Source organism: Cetorhinus maximus, chromosome 6, assembly GCF_964194155.1.
Source record: "Cetorhinus maximus chromosome 6, sCetMax3.hap1.1, whole genome shotgun sequence".
Classification (NCBI taxonomy): domain Eukaryota; kingdom Metazoa; phylum Chordata; class Chondrichthyes; order Lamniformes; family Cetorhinidae; genus Cetorhinus; species Cetorhinus maximus.
In genome coordinates, this window is record NC_135884.1 from 90759406 (window position 1) to 90772699 (window position 13294).

The window sequence follows — 13294 nt, forward strand, 5'->3', positions numbered from 1 at the left end:
GAGTGCTGCACTGCCAGAGATGCTGTCTTTCAAATAAGATGTTAAATCAAGATTCCATCTGTCCTCTCAGGTAAATGTAAAACATTCTATGGCACTATTCGATGGGCAGGAGTCCTCCCCAGTGCCTCAGCCAATATTTATCTGTCACTCAACATCACAACATAAAGGAGAAGATCTGGTCAATACCACATTGCTGTTTGAAGGACTATGCCATGCACAAACTGGCTGCCTTACTTCCTACAACAGTGACCACACTTCAAAAGAACTCCGACTGTGCCGATGCACTTGTGGGCAATCGGAGGTCATGAAAGGTGTTGTATAAATGCAAGTTCTCTCTTACCTTGCTGTGCTCACAGTTGGTGCACCCAGACAGAGAGATCCGGAGCTGCTGCAGCTGAAGCTGGCAGCCATTTAATTCCTGCTTCAGTCGATCATTCTCCAGGACCAGTATTTCCAAATGCTTCTCCAGGTCGGTTGTGCCCTGTCATAGAGACACAGACAATGAGACCCAATTGCCCATGGGTACACAAGCTCATGAACACAAGATTTTAACAAGTGTCTGCTCATGGTAACAATACAGGAATCTCACCAGCTCAGAGCACAGTCTGTTCAGTTCCTGCGTCTGGTCAGACAGCTTCGCTTCCACCCCCTCGAGCTGTGGGCACAACACCAGGGGTTAGACACACATACCCATCACAACGCTTCATGTATTGCCTGTTACTCACAAGAGGCAAATAGATGGATACCACGGGTTCAGGTGAGAACTACAGGCAGCTCTGTACTGAGACCCTGAACAGAGGCACCCGACTTCTAGGCAGCACTGCATGGCACTGACACACGCCAACCATGAGCAAGATGCAACTTGAACACTCTCCAAAACCAAAAAGCCATCCTTTCAGAAACGTGGCCACTGGTTGAAACCCTGCGTGCCATTAGCTCAGTAGCAGGCACAGCAATGACAGAGCAGATTAAACTTCCTTGAATTTGGCCCAGTCTGAGTTCTCCAGCCCTGTGCTCTCTTGTACCTCCCTCACCTTCTGCACACAACATCAGCATACCTGAGATTGAGAAGGGCTGCCCAGTGCCTGCCGTTGGGGCTCAGTCGTGTTCAGCTCCTCTTGAAGCCTCACTTTGTCTTCCTGCAGGCAGCTGATCATCTCGATGGTTGAATGACTTGGATAAATTTTCCCACTGAACAGGAGAGCCAGGAACTTCCCCACCTGGAGACAGAGAGAGGGGACTGTCAAGATTCCTTGCAATGGTATAGACAAAGCAGACAATGCTGGAAATACCAAACAGGTCAATCAGTATTTGCAAAAAGAGCTGGTGTCAACGCTTTGGGTATTAAACCTTTATAAGAGCTAGAGGTTACTAAAGCTGAACTGTTCATGGTCTTGGATCTTTAGAAGTTACATGACCTGCCATATGAAGCTGGAATTAGCATGGCAACCACCCCTACACCCTCCAGACAGAATCATCCCCATAGTGGAGTAGAGGTCAGAACTACCAAATAGAACTGTAATGAGAATCAGCTGACTCTGCAGTAGATAAGAGTAAGGAAAGTAATTAGTTTATAAATAGAAGTTTACCACTGCCAGATTACAAAAGAACTCCCAACACAAACTTAGTCTGCGCCTGCTTTTAATCCTGGCAAAACATTTGACCTGAAGCCTCCTTACTTAGTTGATAAGATCACTTTACAGCTGATGGGAGTACACAAAGATTTCCATACGAGTACCCTTAAGAGCTCTTGCAATGAAACCACAGCCCCTGTACCAAGTCGGTGATGCAAACATAAAGCAGGGCCTGTAGCTGCCAACACCAGCTTAAAACCAAAGCAGTACTGGGTGGTCGGGCTGCTTTCAGACTAATCCAAGATCAGAAACCGGAACCAACACCCAAAACACATCTGAAAACCTGTGAAACAGCAAGTATATCATTAAATACCTACACTTACAGGTCATTATACATTCAAACCCCCCAAGGCTCTCTGATCATCTACACCCTTCTTCTTGAAGTATATACTCCCATTTCATAATTTTCCTGCCAAATGGCATTACTTCACACTTAATCTACATTAAATTGTCTCTCTCACCCACCTTCCTGATATCTTTTACAACCCTTCTCACGATTTGCTCAACCACCTAATTTTGCATCGTCAGCAAATTGTGAAGATCTTTCCTAATCCAAATCATGGGGTAAATGCTAGCGGGCCAGCCCTGGCCCATGGAGTTCCAGCCTTCTACAATCAAAGCAACATCCAAGTAAAAACAGAAAATACTGGAAATACTCAGCAGATCTGGCAGTGCCTGTGAAGAAAGAAACCAAGTTAACATTTAGGTCAATGACCTTTGGTCAGAACAGTTCCGATTTCCAGCCACCGCAATATTTCACTTTTGGATAACTATTTACCCAAATTCTATTTCTGGTCAGTTCACTAACTGTCATGAAGCTATTAATGTATAATATTATTGAAAAATATTTTTCTTTTAAAATAGAGGTTTAGTCTGTGGGTGTCTCTTAATTAGATTAAAGCCAGCTAGTCTGGGTGCTTTGATATGTACTAGTTTTGAGATGTAAACAGAGAGGTGGAGTGTATTTGCATTTTTCAAATAGACATTCAAGAAGTGGGGTGAAAACTGACACCTACCCAGCAGGTACCAAGCAATATGTTTATATTACTAATGAAATTGGTACTATGAAAGGGGTTTTATTGTTAGAGAGGTTTAGTTCAGAGGTTGGTGATACAATGAGATTTACATTCAATGAGCTGTGCTAGGTACAACTTCAGCAGTTTTGGGTGTGTAGAGCAAAGGTAGCGTAAGATCAAAAGGCAGCTGTAAGCCTCCAACTATCTCCACAGGCACCAAAGTGAAAAGAACCTCATTTTGAATTCATAAGGTGAAAATGCTTTGCCTGGTGTTTGGTTAAGTCTATGGGTTGCTGTTGCCTTAATGGAGATTAGTTTGGGAATTTGTTAACAGCTATTAACAAATAACTGTTAACAATACCATGGCATTGGTATATATATTTTAACCTGTGTAAATTAATAAATGTTTCATTTAGTTTAAAGCCTCGAGAATTGGTGGTGGTCTGATTCGTGAATTTAGAGTCACATCTCAAACATAACCCCTAAAATGATAGGTTATGACAGTTGTTTAAAGTTTCCCTCTGGGATTTTTAAATAACTCTGCTTTACCAACTGCATCGGCCATAACACTAACTTTCTACTTTGTGCTGCTAGGTTGCCCTGGATTCTTTTTTTAATAAAAAACCAAGTGAGACACCTCAGTGAACATTTTCTGAAAATCCACATACCTGACATCCAATGTATTCACTCCATCTGTCTAAATCATTCACCTCTTCAAACAATACTCAAAATTTGTCAAACACAACTTGCCTTTAACAAATCCACAATGGTGGTCTTTGATTAACCCGGACATTTCTCAATGCTTAAGTTTATCTCAAGCTGTGGATTCTGACAGTTTTGCCCACAGTTGACATTTGATGAACCGATCTATGGTTATCCAACTTACCCAAACCTCCCTTCTTAACAAGGGTGTTAACATGGATTGCTCTTCAGTCCCAAGACAGTTTCCACATTTCAGGAGAACTTTTAAAAATTGTGGTCCATGCCTGTTACCTCCTCTCTGACTTCTTTCAGCAGCCTAATATGCAGTCAACAGGGCTCAGTAACTTCTCTATCTTACGATTCACATTGTTTTCCAATATGAAAGCACCAAGTCCATTTTTGCAGTTCACTTATGGATCCCACTTTCACTATCATTTGTGTAACAAAATCAAATCAATGTAAAATATTTAATATCCCTGCCATTATTTCATCCTCCACAACTAGACATCATCTTTCATTCCCGATTGGTCCTATATTATTTGTTCACTTGTTAATATGTTGATTTAGAATCTTTACTATTTCCTTATATATTAGCTAATTTAATCTTTTTCATATTCCCTTTTAATGTCTTTTCATGTTCCCACCATTATTTCTAGATTCTTCATGATTTTCTTTATGCTGTTAGCCCTAAATTGACCTTATTCTTCCCTCTTAAATTTGTTGTTTTTGCACCTACTTGAATCTATACTTTTGTGTGACCATGACCTTTTTGCATATATTATTAATATATCACATATTAATCTTGTATTCTGTCCTCCCATATTTCATGCCAGTCCAAATCCCCTTTCCTTTCTGATTACCTATTACTTCCATTAAAATTACTAGATCATATATCACAATTCAATCAGTCAGATCTAGGAAGCAGTTCTGGATTTATCCCAGAAAAAGTTGTGGGTGTCACTAGGTCAGCCTGTAGGGAGATAGGTGATCCCTAATTACCCTTGTTCAGAGGACATTTAAGAGTCAACCAGATTTCCATTAGATTGGGTTTTGGATTGGGCAGTGGTCATCATTTGACTTTTAATTCCAGATTTTTATTGAATTCAAATTCCACCATCTTCCGTGGCGGGATTTGAATCTGGGTCCCCAGATCCTCTGGGTCTCTGGATTACTAGTCCAGTGTCAATACCACTATGCCATCGCCTATCCCCCTACAGGCATGACCTTCATTCTGACCTATTTTGGCTACAATTAAAATCACCTAGTATTATTGCCCTAGTACTCTAACAACTCTCTCTGACCGGTCTGTTTCTTCTTAAATCCCAGCATTTCCCATTTTCACCTGCATAACAAGGTCAAGTCAGAAGGTGCAGGGATGCCATTGAGATAACTGGCACAGCTCTTACAGGGTTCTTCTACCTTGAGCAGTGCTTCTGACTCATCCACTCAAGCTCAAAGCTGCCTTTGATGACCTGTTGCAGAAACTGTATCTGCAGCTCCCTGGAATACCTTTCTCTGGCAAATCCATACTTTAGTTTTCTGCTTCTCTCACAAAGTCTGTATTCCCAGTTTCCTAGTGCACTCTATTGAAACGTTCTGAGGGTTTAATTTTCCTCTCAGTCTTGCAGCAACCTAACTTGCTAATAATCTAAGTTTGACCATTACTGATTTGGGGTTGGATTTAGAAGCATAGAACCAGGAATAGGCCATTCAGCCCCTCAAGCCTGTTAAGTCATTCTATAAGATTATAGCTGATCTGGATCTCAACTCCATCCACCTGCCCTGGCTGCATTCCTTTGATACCCTTGTCCTGCAAAAATCTATTGATTGCAGATGAAAATTATTAATTGAGCTCATGTCTACTGCTTTTGGTGAGGCCTGCCCAGCAGCACACCTAGTTCAATACTGCTACTATCCTTTGCGTAAATTGTTTCCTAGCTTCCTCCTTGGCTGGCCTGGCTCTGATTTTAAGGTCATGCCCCTGCCTCCTCAACTCACCCACAGCAGGAAAAAAAATTCTCTCCAGTTATCCTGTCAATTCCTTTCAAGATCACTAAAACCTCAAACCACCCTTAACCTTTTTATATTCCGGCGATTCCAAATCTAGTTTATGCAATCTTGCCTCATAATCTAACCCTCAGAGCCCTGGTAACACTCTGGTGAATCTGTGCTTCAATCCATCCAAGGCCATTTTATGCTTTCAAAGATGTGGTCGCCAGCGCTGTACACAGAACTCCACATATGGTCTAACCAGGAATTTGTACAGCTGTGGTCAAACTGACTCCCCTTTATAACTTTGCCTTCTATTTATAAAGACGGCCATTCCATTAGCCTTTTTGATTATTTTACACTTCCTGGGTAAGGCCGGAGCCGAACAGAAACTTGGAACTCGGCTCAAATCCTGATGCAAAAAAATCTGGCCAAAACAAGGACACACAATGATGGAATGTGGGTTCAGACCTGCCACGTCACTGAAGGTGGAATTTCCCAAGGAAGGGAAGGGAAGTCCAAGGAGATCATCGCCAAGTTATTCCTTCCAACTGGCTTCAGAGTGACCCTGGCAGTAACATGGAATCCTCTTCTGATTGCTGCCTGTATCCTAAATCGTACCAGGTCCCATTCACCCATCAACTGCTCACTGACCAATATTGGCTCACAATCTTTTACCTTGGCCTTTATAAGTCACATCCTCATATTCAAATCCATTCAGGACTTCACTCTCCCAACTCTATGACCCCCTCCAGCCCTACAACTCTTCAAGAACTCTGCATTCTTCCAACTTAGGCCCACTCACTTCACCCCATTTCAGCTGTGCTTTCCACTCTGGAATTCCCCAAACCCACCCTTCTCTACCTCCCTTTCCTCCTTTAGGATGCTCTGTAAAGCTTACCTTTTGATTAAGATTTTGGCCATTGTCCGAATACAGGTACAGTGCCTCAAAACCGGTAATCTCGGGACAGAGGCCGTACCAGATTTCAGATCTTGCCGCATTGTGGGCCATGGGTGTTTCAGGTCAAGCCGGGCCATGTGGGGTCAAGGTCGCTTGGAATGTAAGAATAGGCTGGTGCACAAGCAGCGAAGGGGTTAACTTGTCAGGCGCCACACTGCACCAACAGAGCCTAGCTAAATTGTTCAGCAAAGTTATGATGTTTTTTATTTTACTCAATTAAAATTGATGCATGGCGCATTCTAAAAATGCTCGGTTTTCAGACAACTTCAGTTTTTGGCAAGCTGGGTTAGGAACACTACTGTACCTCCTTATGTGGCTCAATGTCAAATCTGACTGATAATGCTCCTGTGAAGCACCTTGGGAAATGTTACTAATTTAAATGCACTGCATTATTACATAGAATGTATATAGTTGTTGGTGTTGACAAATTGGGGACAACCAATGGAGAAAGCATCACAAGAGGCATTAACTGCATACCAACAAAAACTGACACCAATGTATGTGACTTGTTCAGTGACCCTGGAATGGGGCAGCTCCAATCCCACTCACCCTCCCTCAACATTTCCATTTTGTTTTGACGCGAGTTGCATTGGAAGAAGACACTTTGTGTTTAAACCTTCCAAATGTATCCAAGTTTTCCTCTTCTCCTGCATAGAATCAGAGACAGTGAATCCCACTATGATACAAGAGCCAATGAACATTACATCACAGAAAGAGGCCCTCAGATCTGTGCTGAGGCCCTACTGTGTTGTGTGTATTGTAGTACTTGTACACAAGTATTGTGAGAGCATTTTGGAAAGTTATTTAACAAAGTGTGCTGCATCACAGCCAGGCCTAGTCCCACCCAGGTCAGATGCCCACACATACTCATTTCCTATTACAGACCACTGCATTGGGGGGCGCGGGGGGGGGGAGAGAAATGGCATCCATTGCATGGGGGGAGGGTGAGAAGAAGTGCAGGGGTGAGATCTGTAATTTGCTTTTCTTTTCTGCTTTCTAGGCAAATAGTAAGTTAAAATAAAACCCCAATTTTGTAAATATTTCTTCTATAATTTATTAAGCAGTAAAGTTGTAATTTTTCTGGTCTTGAACTCCTCCCCTCCTGACACACCAAGCACTTAAATTTATTGAAATGTAGTGTAGAAAGTGATACATTTACAGGAATAAAGGTGAAGAGATCTGGAATCACTATTGATACTGGATGACAACAATAAAGTAAACTTCTCCATGACAAATCGAGGAGACCACCAGCCTCACTGGAGAATCCCTCACTATCAAGTATAGTTTCACATTCACTGCCCAGGTCCCTGGAGAGGCAACATTCAGTGACTGCTTTAGGCCAAATACCTTACAAACTATGAAACCACACCACCACAAGCGCACACACGCATACACACCCAAAAGAACAGGCAAGGCATTTAATAAGAACATGAAGCAATAAGGGTTAGTCAAAATAAGGTTGCTTTCTACAGACCACAGAACAACTTGCAGTGTCACACAATTTAGCTGCAACCTTAATCTTGCTTCAAATCAGCACTGCAGGTAAAACAGGCAAACTGAGAAACTCTTGAATTTGCTCCCATGTTTAAAAAAAATCAAAATGTAAAATATTAGCAAGGGGTTCCAAAGCACTTCAGTCTCAGCTGCAGTAGACATCACGCGCCAAGATGTAGACATCTATAAAAAGATAGCAGACTGTCATAGCCCTGCAAACCATTCCATCAGCTTGCTCAATGAACCAAAGCTTCCCAGTGTACAACCCTTACAATGTGTAAGATCCAAAAACACGTCCTTCCTGGGCATGTCAAGTTACTTACAAATTTTCTGCCAATGTTAGAATATGCATCTAGAATTGGAGCCTAGGACTCAACATATATTCCCTTCATTAAGAATGAAAATTAAAGTTTCAATTCACTCAACCACCAAGCAGAGCATATTTAAGAACTTGCAAAGTTCAAGCTTTTCAATTTTTAATGTCCCTCTACTTACACCATAAAAATGCATTAAAAAAAGACATGAAGGTCTCAACCAACAAATTGTAATAAAATAATAGTTTCCTGCTACCTAAAAATCTGGTTGCAATTGGAAGAGGCCCTCTGAACAAGCCCATAAAACTTGTCCATGAAGCTCTGCAGCTTAGGGGCAGAGCCAGTTTTACAGGCGGCGATGCATTTGGATAGAGGGATCGATATATAATCGTACAAGACAGAACAACAACAGGCAGGACCTCCTGCTGCCGGGCAGGGCACTGGGCAGGCCCCCATCAATAGAAACCCAACAGAATTCCTGCGTTGGGTATTGGTGTTAGTGTCAATGGGAAGAGAAAAGTCTGAACCACTGTCATCCTTATTATTTTACCAACACCGTTTCATTTTATTTTAGCACTTCTGTCTATCCCTATCCTCTCCTTCACTTTTGTTTTGATCTCTTTCCCTCCACTATGCACTCTCATTTTTCTCTACATGTCCCCCACTTTCATGGTGGTTGCATTTTCTCTTTATCCTTCACTTTGATTTCCTTATATGCTTCTCTTTTACCTCTGCACCAATTCTCTCACTGTCCTTTCTTTCACTTGTGTTTCCACTATTATTTCAGCCTCTATCCTTTGGCTTATTTTGGGGAAAGTGGGAGCTGTAATGTTGGGTTGGTCTTCACCTGCGCCGTGCAGAGGCCAGTGTTCTGATGAGTCGTATAACTGGGGCAGTAGAGAGGGCTCTAACTAAATAGGGGGAGTGAAGGATCAAATGAGAGAAGATGTGATAAATTAAAGGGAGAGGGCAAGGCAAGAAAGCAAGGTAGTGATGAGGGTAATGATAATCAGAGCATGGTAGGAAGGGACAGAGCGCTCAAACTTAAGAGTGCTCCAGCAGATAAGGCCAGAGGTTGCAAAATTGTAAAAAGACAGAACTAGAAGTTCTATATCTGAATGCGCATAGCATTCATAACAAAACTGATGTATTGTCAGCTCAAATAGAAATAAATATGTATGATCGGATAGCCATTACAGAGACATGACTGCAAGGTGACCATGGCTGGGACCTGAACATTCAAGGGTACTTGACATTTCAGAAGGACAGGAAGCTAGGAACAGGTGGCGGGGTAGCTCTATAAATTAAGGATGATAGTACAGTAGTGAGAGATGATCTTAGTTCTAAAGATTAAGATGTAGAAACAGTTCAGACAGAGATAAGAAATAGCAAAGGTAAGAAGTCACTTGTGGGAGTAGCTTATAGGTCCCCTAACAGTAACCAGATTGTAGGATGGGGTATACAGGGTATACAGGGTATACATGGCGAGAAAGGTACAGCAATAATCATGGGTGATTTTAATCTACATATAGGTTGGACAAATCATATTGTGAACACTTCTTCCAGGCTATCTTTGCCAGAGTGTTTTTGGGATAATTTCTTAGAGCAGCACATTCTAGAGCCAACCAGAGAGCAGGCTATTCTAGACTTTGTAATGTTCAATGAGATAGAATTAATTAATGATCTCATAGCAAAGGAGCAGTGACCATAAAATGATTAAGTTTTACATTCAGTTTGGAGGGAGAAAAGAGTGGGTCTAAGATTCATGTTTTAAAATTAAACGAAGGGAATTATAAGGGTGTGAGGCAAGAGCTGGCTAAAGTGAATTGGGGATTTGGTTAAGGGGTAGGTCAGTAGAGATGCAGTGGCAGACTTTAAGGAGATATTTAATAACTCAGCAAAGATATATTCCAGTAAGAAAGAAAGAAACTCTAGGGAAAGGACACATCATATGTGGCTAAAGAAGAAAGTTAAAGATAGTATCAAATTGAAAGAAAAAGTGTAAAATTCTGCTGAGATTAGTGGTAGGACTGAAGATTGGACAGAATAGAAAAACAGCAAGAATGATTGAAAAAGTAATGAAGGAGAAATTAGAATACGAGAGAAAGCTAGCTAGAAATGCAAAAACAGATAGCGAAGAGTTCCTCCAGGTATTTAAAAAGGAAGAGTCACTAAAGTGAGAGTTGGTCCTCTAGAGTGTGAATCTGGGGAATTAATAATGGGAAATAAGGAAATAGTGGGTGAATGAACAGATATTTTGTGTCTTTCTTCACTGGAAGACACAAATAACATTTCAGAAATAAGTGTAAATCAAGAGCTTGAAAGGCAGGTAGGAACTTAAAACAATTACAATCACCTAGAAAAGGATACTGAGAAAATTATTAAACTAAAGGCTGATAAGTGCCGAGGTCCTGATGGTCTTCATTCTAGGGTTTTAAAGGAAGTGGCTGTTAAGATAGTAGATGCATTGGTTTTAATTTTCCAAAATTCCCTAGATTCTGGAAAAGTCCCATCAGATTGGAAAACAGGAAATGTAACTCTTCTATTCAAGAAAGGAGGGTGACAGAAAGCAGAAAACTACAGGCCAGTTAGCCTAATATCTATCACAGCGAAAATGCCAGGATCTATTATTAAGGAGGTTATAGCTTAATGCAGTCAGGCAAAGCCAACATGGTTCTGTGAAAGGGAAATCATGTTTGAATAATTTATTAGAGCTCTTTGAGGAAGTAACAAGCAGCATTGATAAAATGGCACTTGCAGATATGGTGTACTTGGATTTCCAAAAGGCCATTTGACAAGGTTCCACATCAAAGGTTACTACACAAGATAAGAGCTCCTGGTGTTGGGAGGTAACATATTTGCATGGATAGAGGATTGGTTAGCTAACATGAAACAGTAGGGATAAATGGGTCATGTGCCACAGGGATCTGTGCTGGGGCCTCAACTATTTATAATCTATATCAATGCCTTGGATGAAAGGACCAGCTATATGGTTGCTAAATTTGCTGATGACGCAATGATAGGCAAAGAAAGTAAGTTGTGAAGAGGATATAAGGAGTCAACAAAGGGATATAGATAGATTAAGTGAATGGGCAAAAATTTGGTAGATGGGAGTATAATGTGGGAAAATGTGAACTTCTCCATTTTGACAGGAAGAACAGAAAGGTAGCATATTATTTGAATGGAGAGATTACAGAACTCTAGGATACAGAGGGATCTGGGTGTCCTGGTGCATGACACACAAAACATTAGTATGCAGATACAGCAAGTGATTAGGAAGGCAAATGGAATGTTATCGTTTATTGCAAGGGGAATGGAATGTAAAAGTAGGGAAGTTTTGCTACAGTTTACAAGAACATAAGAAGGGACATAAAAGCATTAGAAGCAGTTCAGAGAACGTTCATTCGGCTGATTCCTGGGTTAAATGGGCTGTCTTGAGGAAAAGTTGGACAGATTAGGCCTGTATCCATTGGAATTTAGAAGAATGAGAGGTGATCTTATTGAAACATAAGTTCCTGAGGGGACTTGACAGTATGGATGCTGAGAGGATGTTTCCCCTTATGGGAGAGATTAGAACTAGGGGGCACAGTTCAAGAATGAGGTCTCCCATTTAAGCCAGAAATTGGAAGAAACTTTTTGTCTCAGGATGTTAGTCTGAGGATTTCTCTTCCCCAGAGAGCAGTGGAGGTAGGGTCACTGAATATTTTTAAAGCCGAGTTAGATTGACTCCCATGTCAGTCAAAAATCTAAGGGTATAGGGGTAGACAGGAAAGTAGAGACCATAATCAGAACAGCCATGATCTTGTCAAGTGGCAGAGCAGGCTCAAGAGGCCAAATGGCATACTCCTGCTGCTAATTCATATAGATATATATATATAATATTTGTCTCCAACCCCTCCATTACTTTTCAATTCCTTTTGCTTTTGTTTCTGCTTTTCTCTCTCCTTCACTTTTGTTTTTCCCACCCCACCCTTCACTAGTTTATTTCTGTCCCTCCTACCTTCACTTGTTAATCCACGTGCTCCTTTACTTCTGCATATTGCTCCTACATTTTGCTTCACCTCCCTCTTTCCCTCATCTTCACAGCTTCTCCTGCCCACTTTACACAATTCCTCTTTAGCCTCGTCTTCATGTCAGTTTCCACCTCTCCCTATCTACTCCATTTTTGTTCACCTCCCTGTTCATTCCACTCTGTTTTGCTCTCTCTCTATCTAGATTCCCAGTTTCAGAAAAATGGCACTGGTAATTGAGATGCTTCAGAAGTAACTTCTTCAACTAGTGCTATTCATGAACAGTGACAGGTTGGCCAAAGAGAACAACCAAACATCTCAGGCACCTTCCAAAGGGGATACAGAAAGAGACCAAAGTAAGTTTCTTCAAACACTTTGTTTTCCCACCAATAAATTCAGAGGCATTTCTACCAAAGAAGCTAATTGGTCACCAAGGTTCACTAAAACCACGCAGGGCTGAAGTCTATGCTTTCATTTGTGGAGCAAATTTTTATTCAAATGGTCCAGAAGTGGTATTTGAGCTATCCTCTCCCAGTGGTACCGAGGAGTGATGGGGAGGAGGGGGCAATGACCATGCATAATAACACTGAGTGTGGGGTGGGGGGATGCTGGCACAGGGGGGAACCTTTGACTGTCAGGAGGCAGGCAAGGGACAAACAATCTTTGCTTTTGTCACATGTTTCCAGCAGGAACTCAGAACAAACAAGGTCAGGATCAAAACTGGGGTCTGGTTTACTGTAAAGTCACACTGAGTGCCATCAAAGCATCCAGAACTTTCTGAAGAGCCATGGTATTCATCGAGCATTAATTGCCAGCTTTAGACCAACTGCAAAGCCATCTCTGTGCTCAAGTCTGAACTGGTTCATGAGTGAACTGTTGAGTCAGAGACAGGGAGGAGCAGGCATGTAGCACAGAGACATTGCAGGAGATTTACACACCAACAGTCAAAGGTTAATACTCCATGATCTTGCACAGTATGTTCCCTACATGTATCCTCCGAACTGAAGGCAATAATTAGTGTCAGAATACCTGGCCTTCATCAGGTTCTGGCACTCGGGTAAGGTGGCGAAATGGGGCTAATTTCAATCACTGAAGAGCTGAATATGACAGTTGCACCAGTCTTATCCGAGAGCTACCCAGTCACTGAATAATGGAACATGGTTAAAAGTCACAG

At 41.6% G+C, this 13294-nt stretch overlaps 1 protein-coding gene across 5 annotated transcripts in view; it reads right to left on the reverse strand.

Moving 5' to 3' along the window:
- The window catches only part of kifc3 (kinesin family member C3), a 52559-nt gene that overhangs the window by 23954 nt on the left and 15311 nt on the right, over positions 1 to 13294 (reverse strand). For all 5 annotated transcript variants that reach the window (XM_078544036.1, XM_078544032.1, XM_078544035.1 and 2 more), the window contains exons 3-5: positions 1059 to 1220; positions 590 to 655; positions 341 to 481 (exon numbers count right to left, since the gene is read on the reverse strand). In XM_078544036.1, coding sequence (XP_078400162.1) covers positions 341 to 481; positions 590 to 655; positions 1059 to 1157 — 306 coding nt within the window. In that variant the 5' untranslated portion in view covers positions 1158 to 1220. The remainder of the gene's footprint in view (positions 1 to 340; positions 482 to 589; positions 656 to 1058; positions 1221 to 13294) is intronic.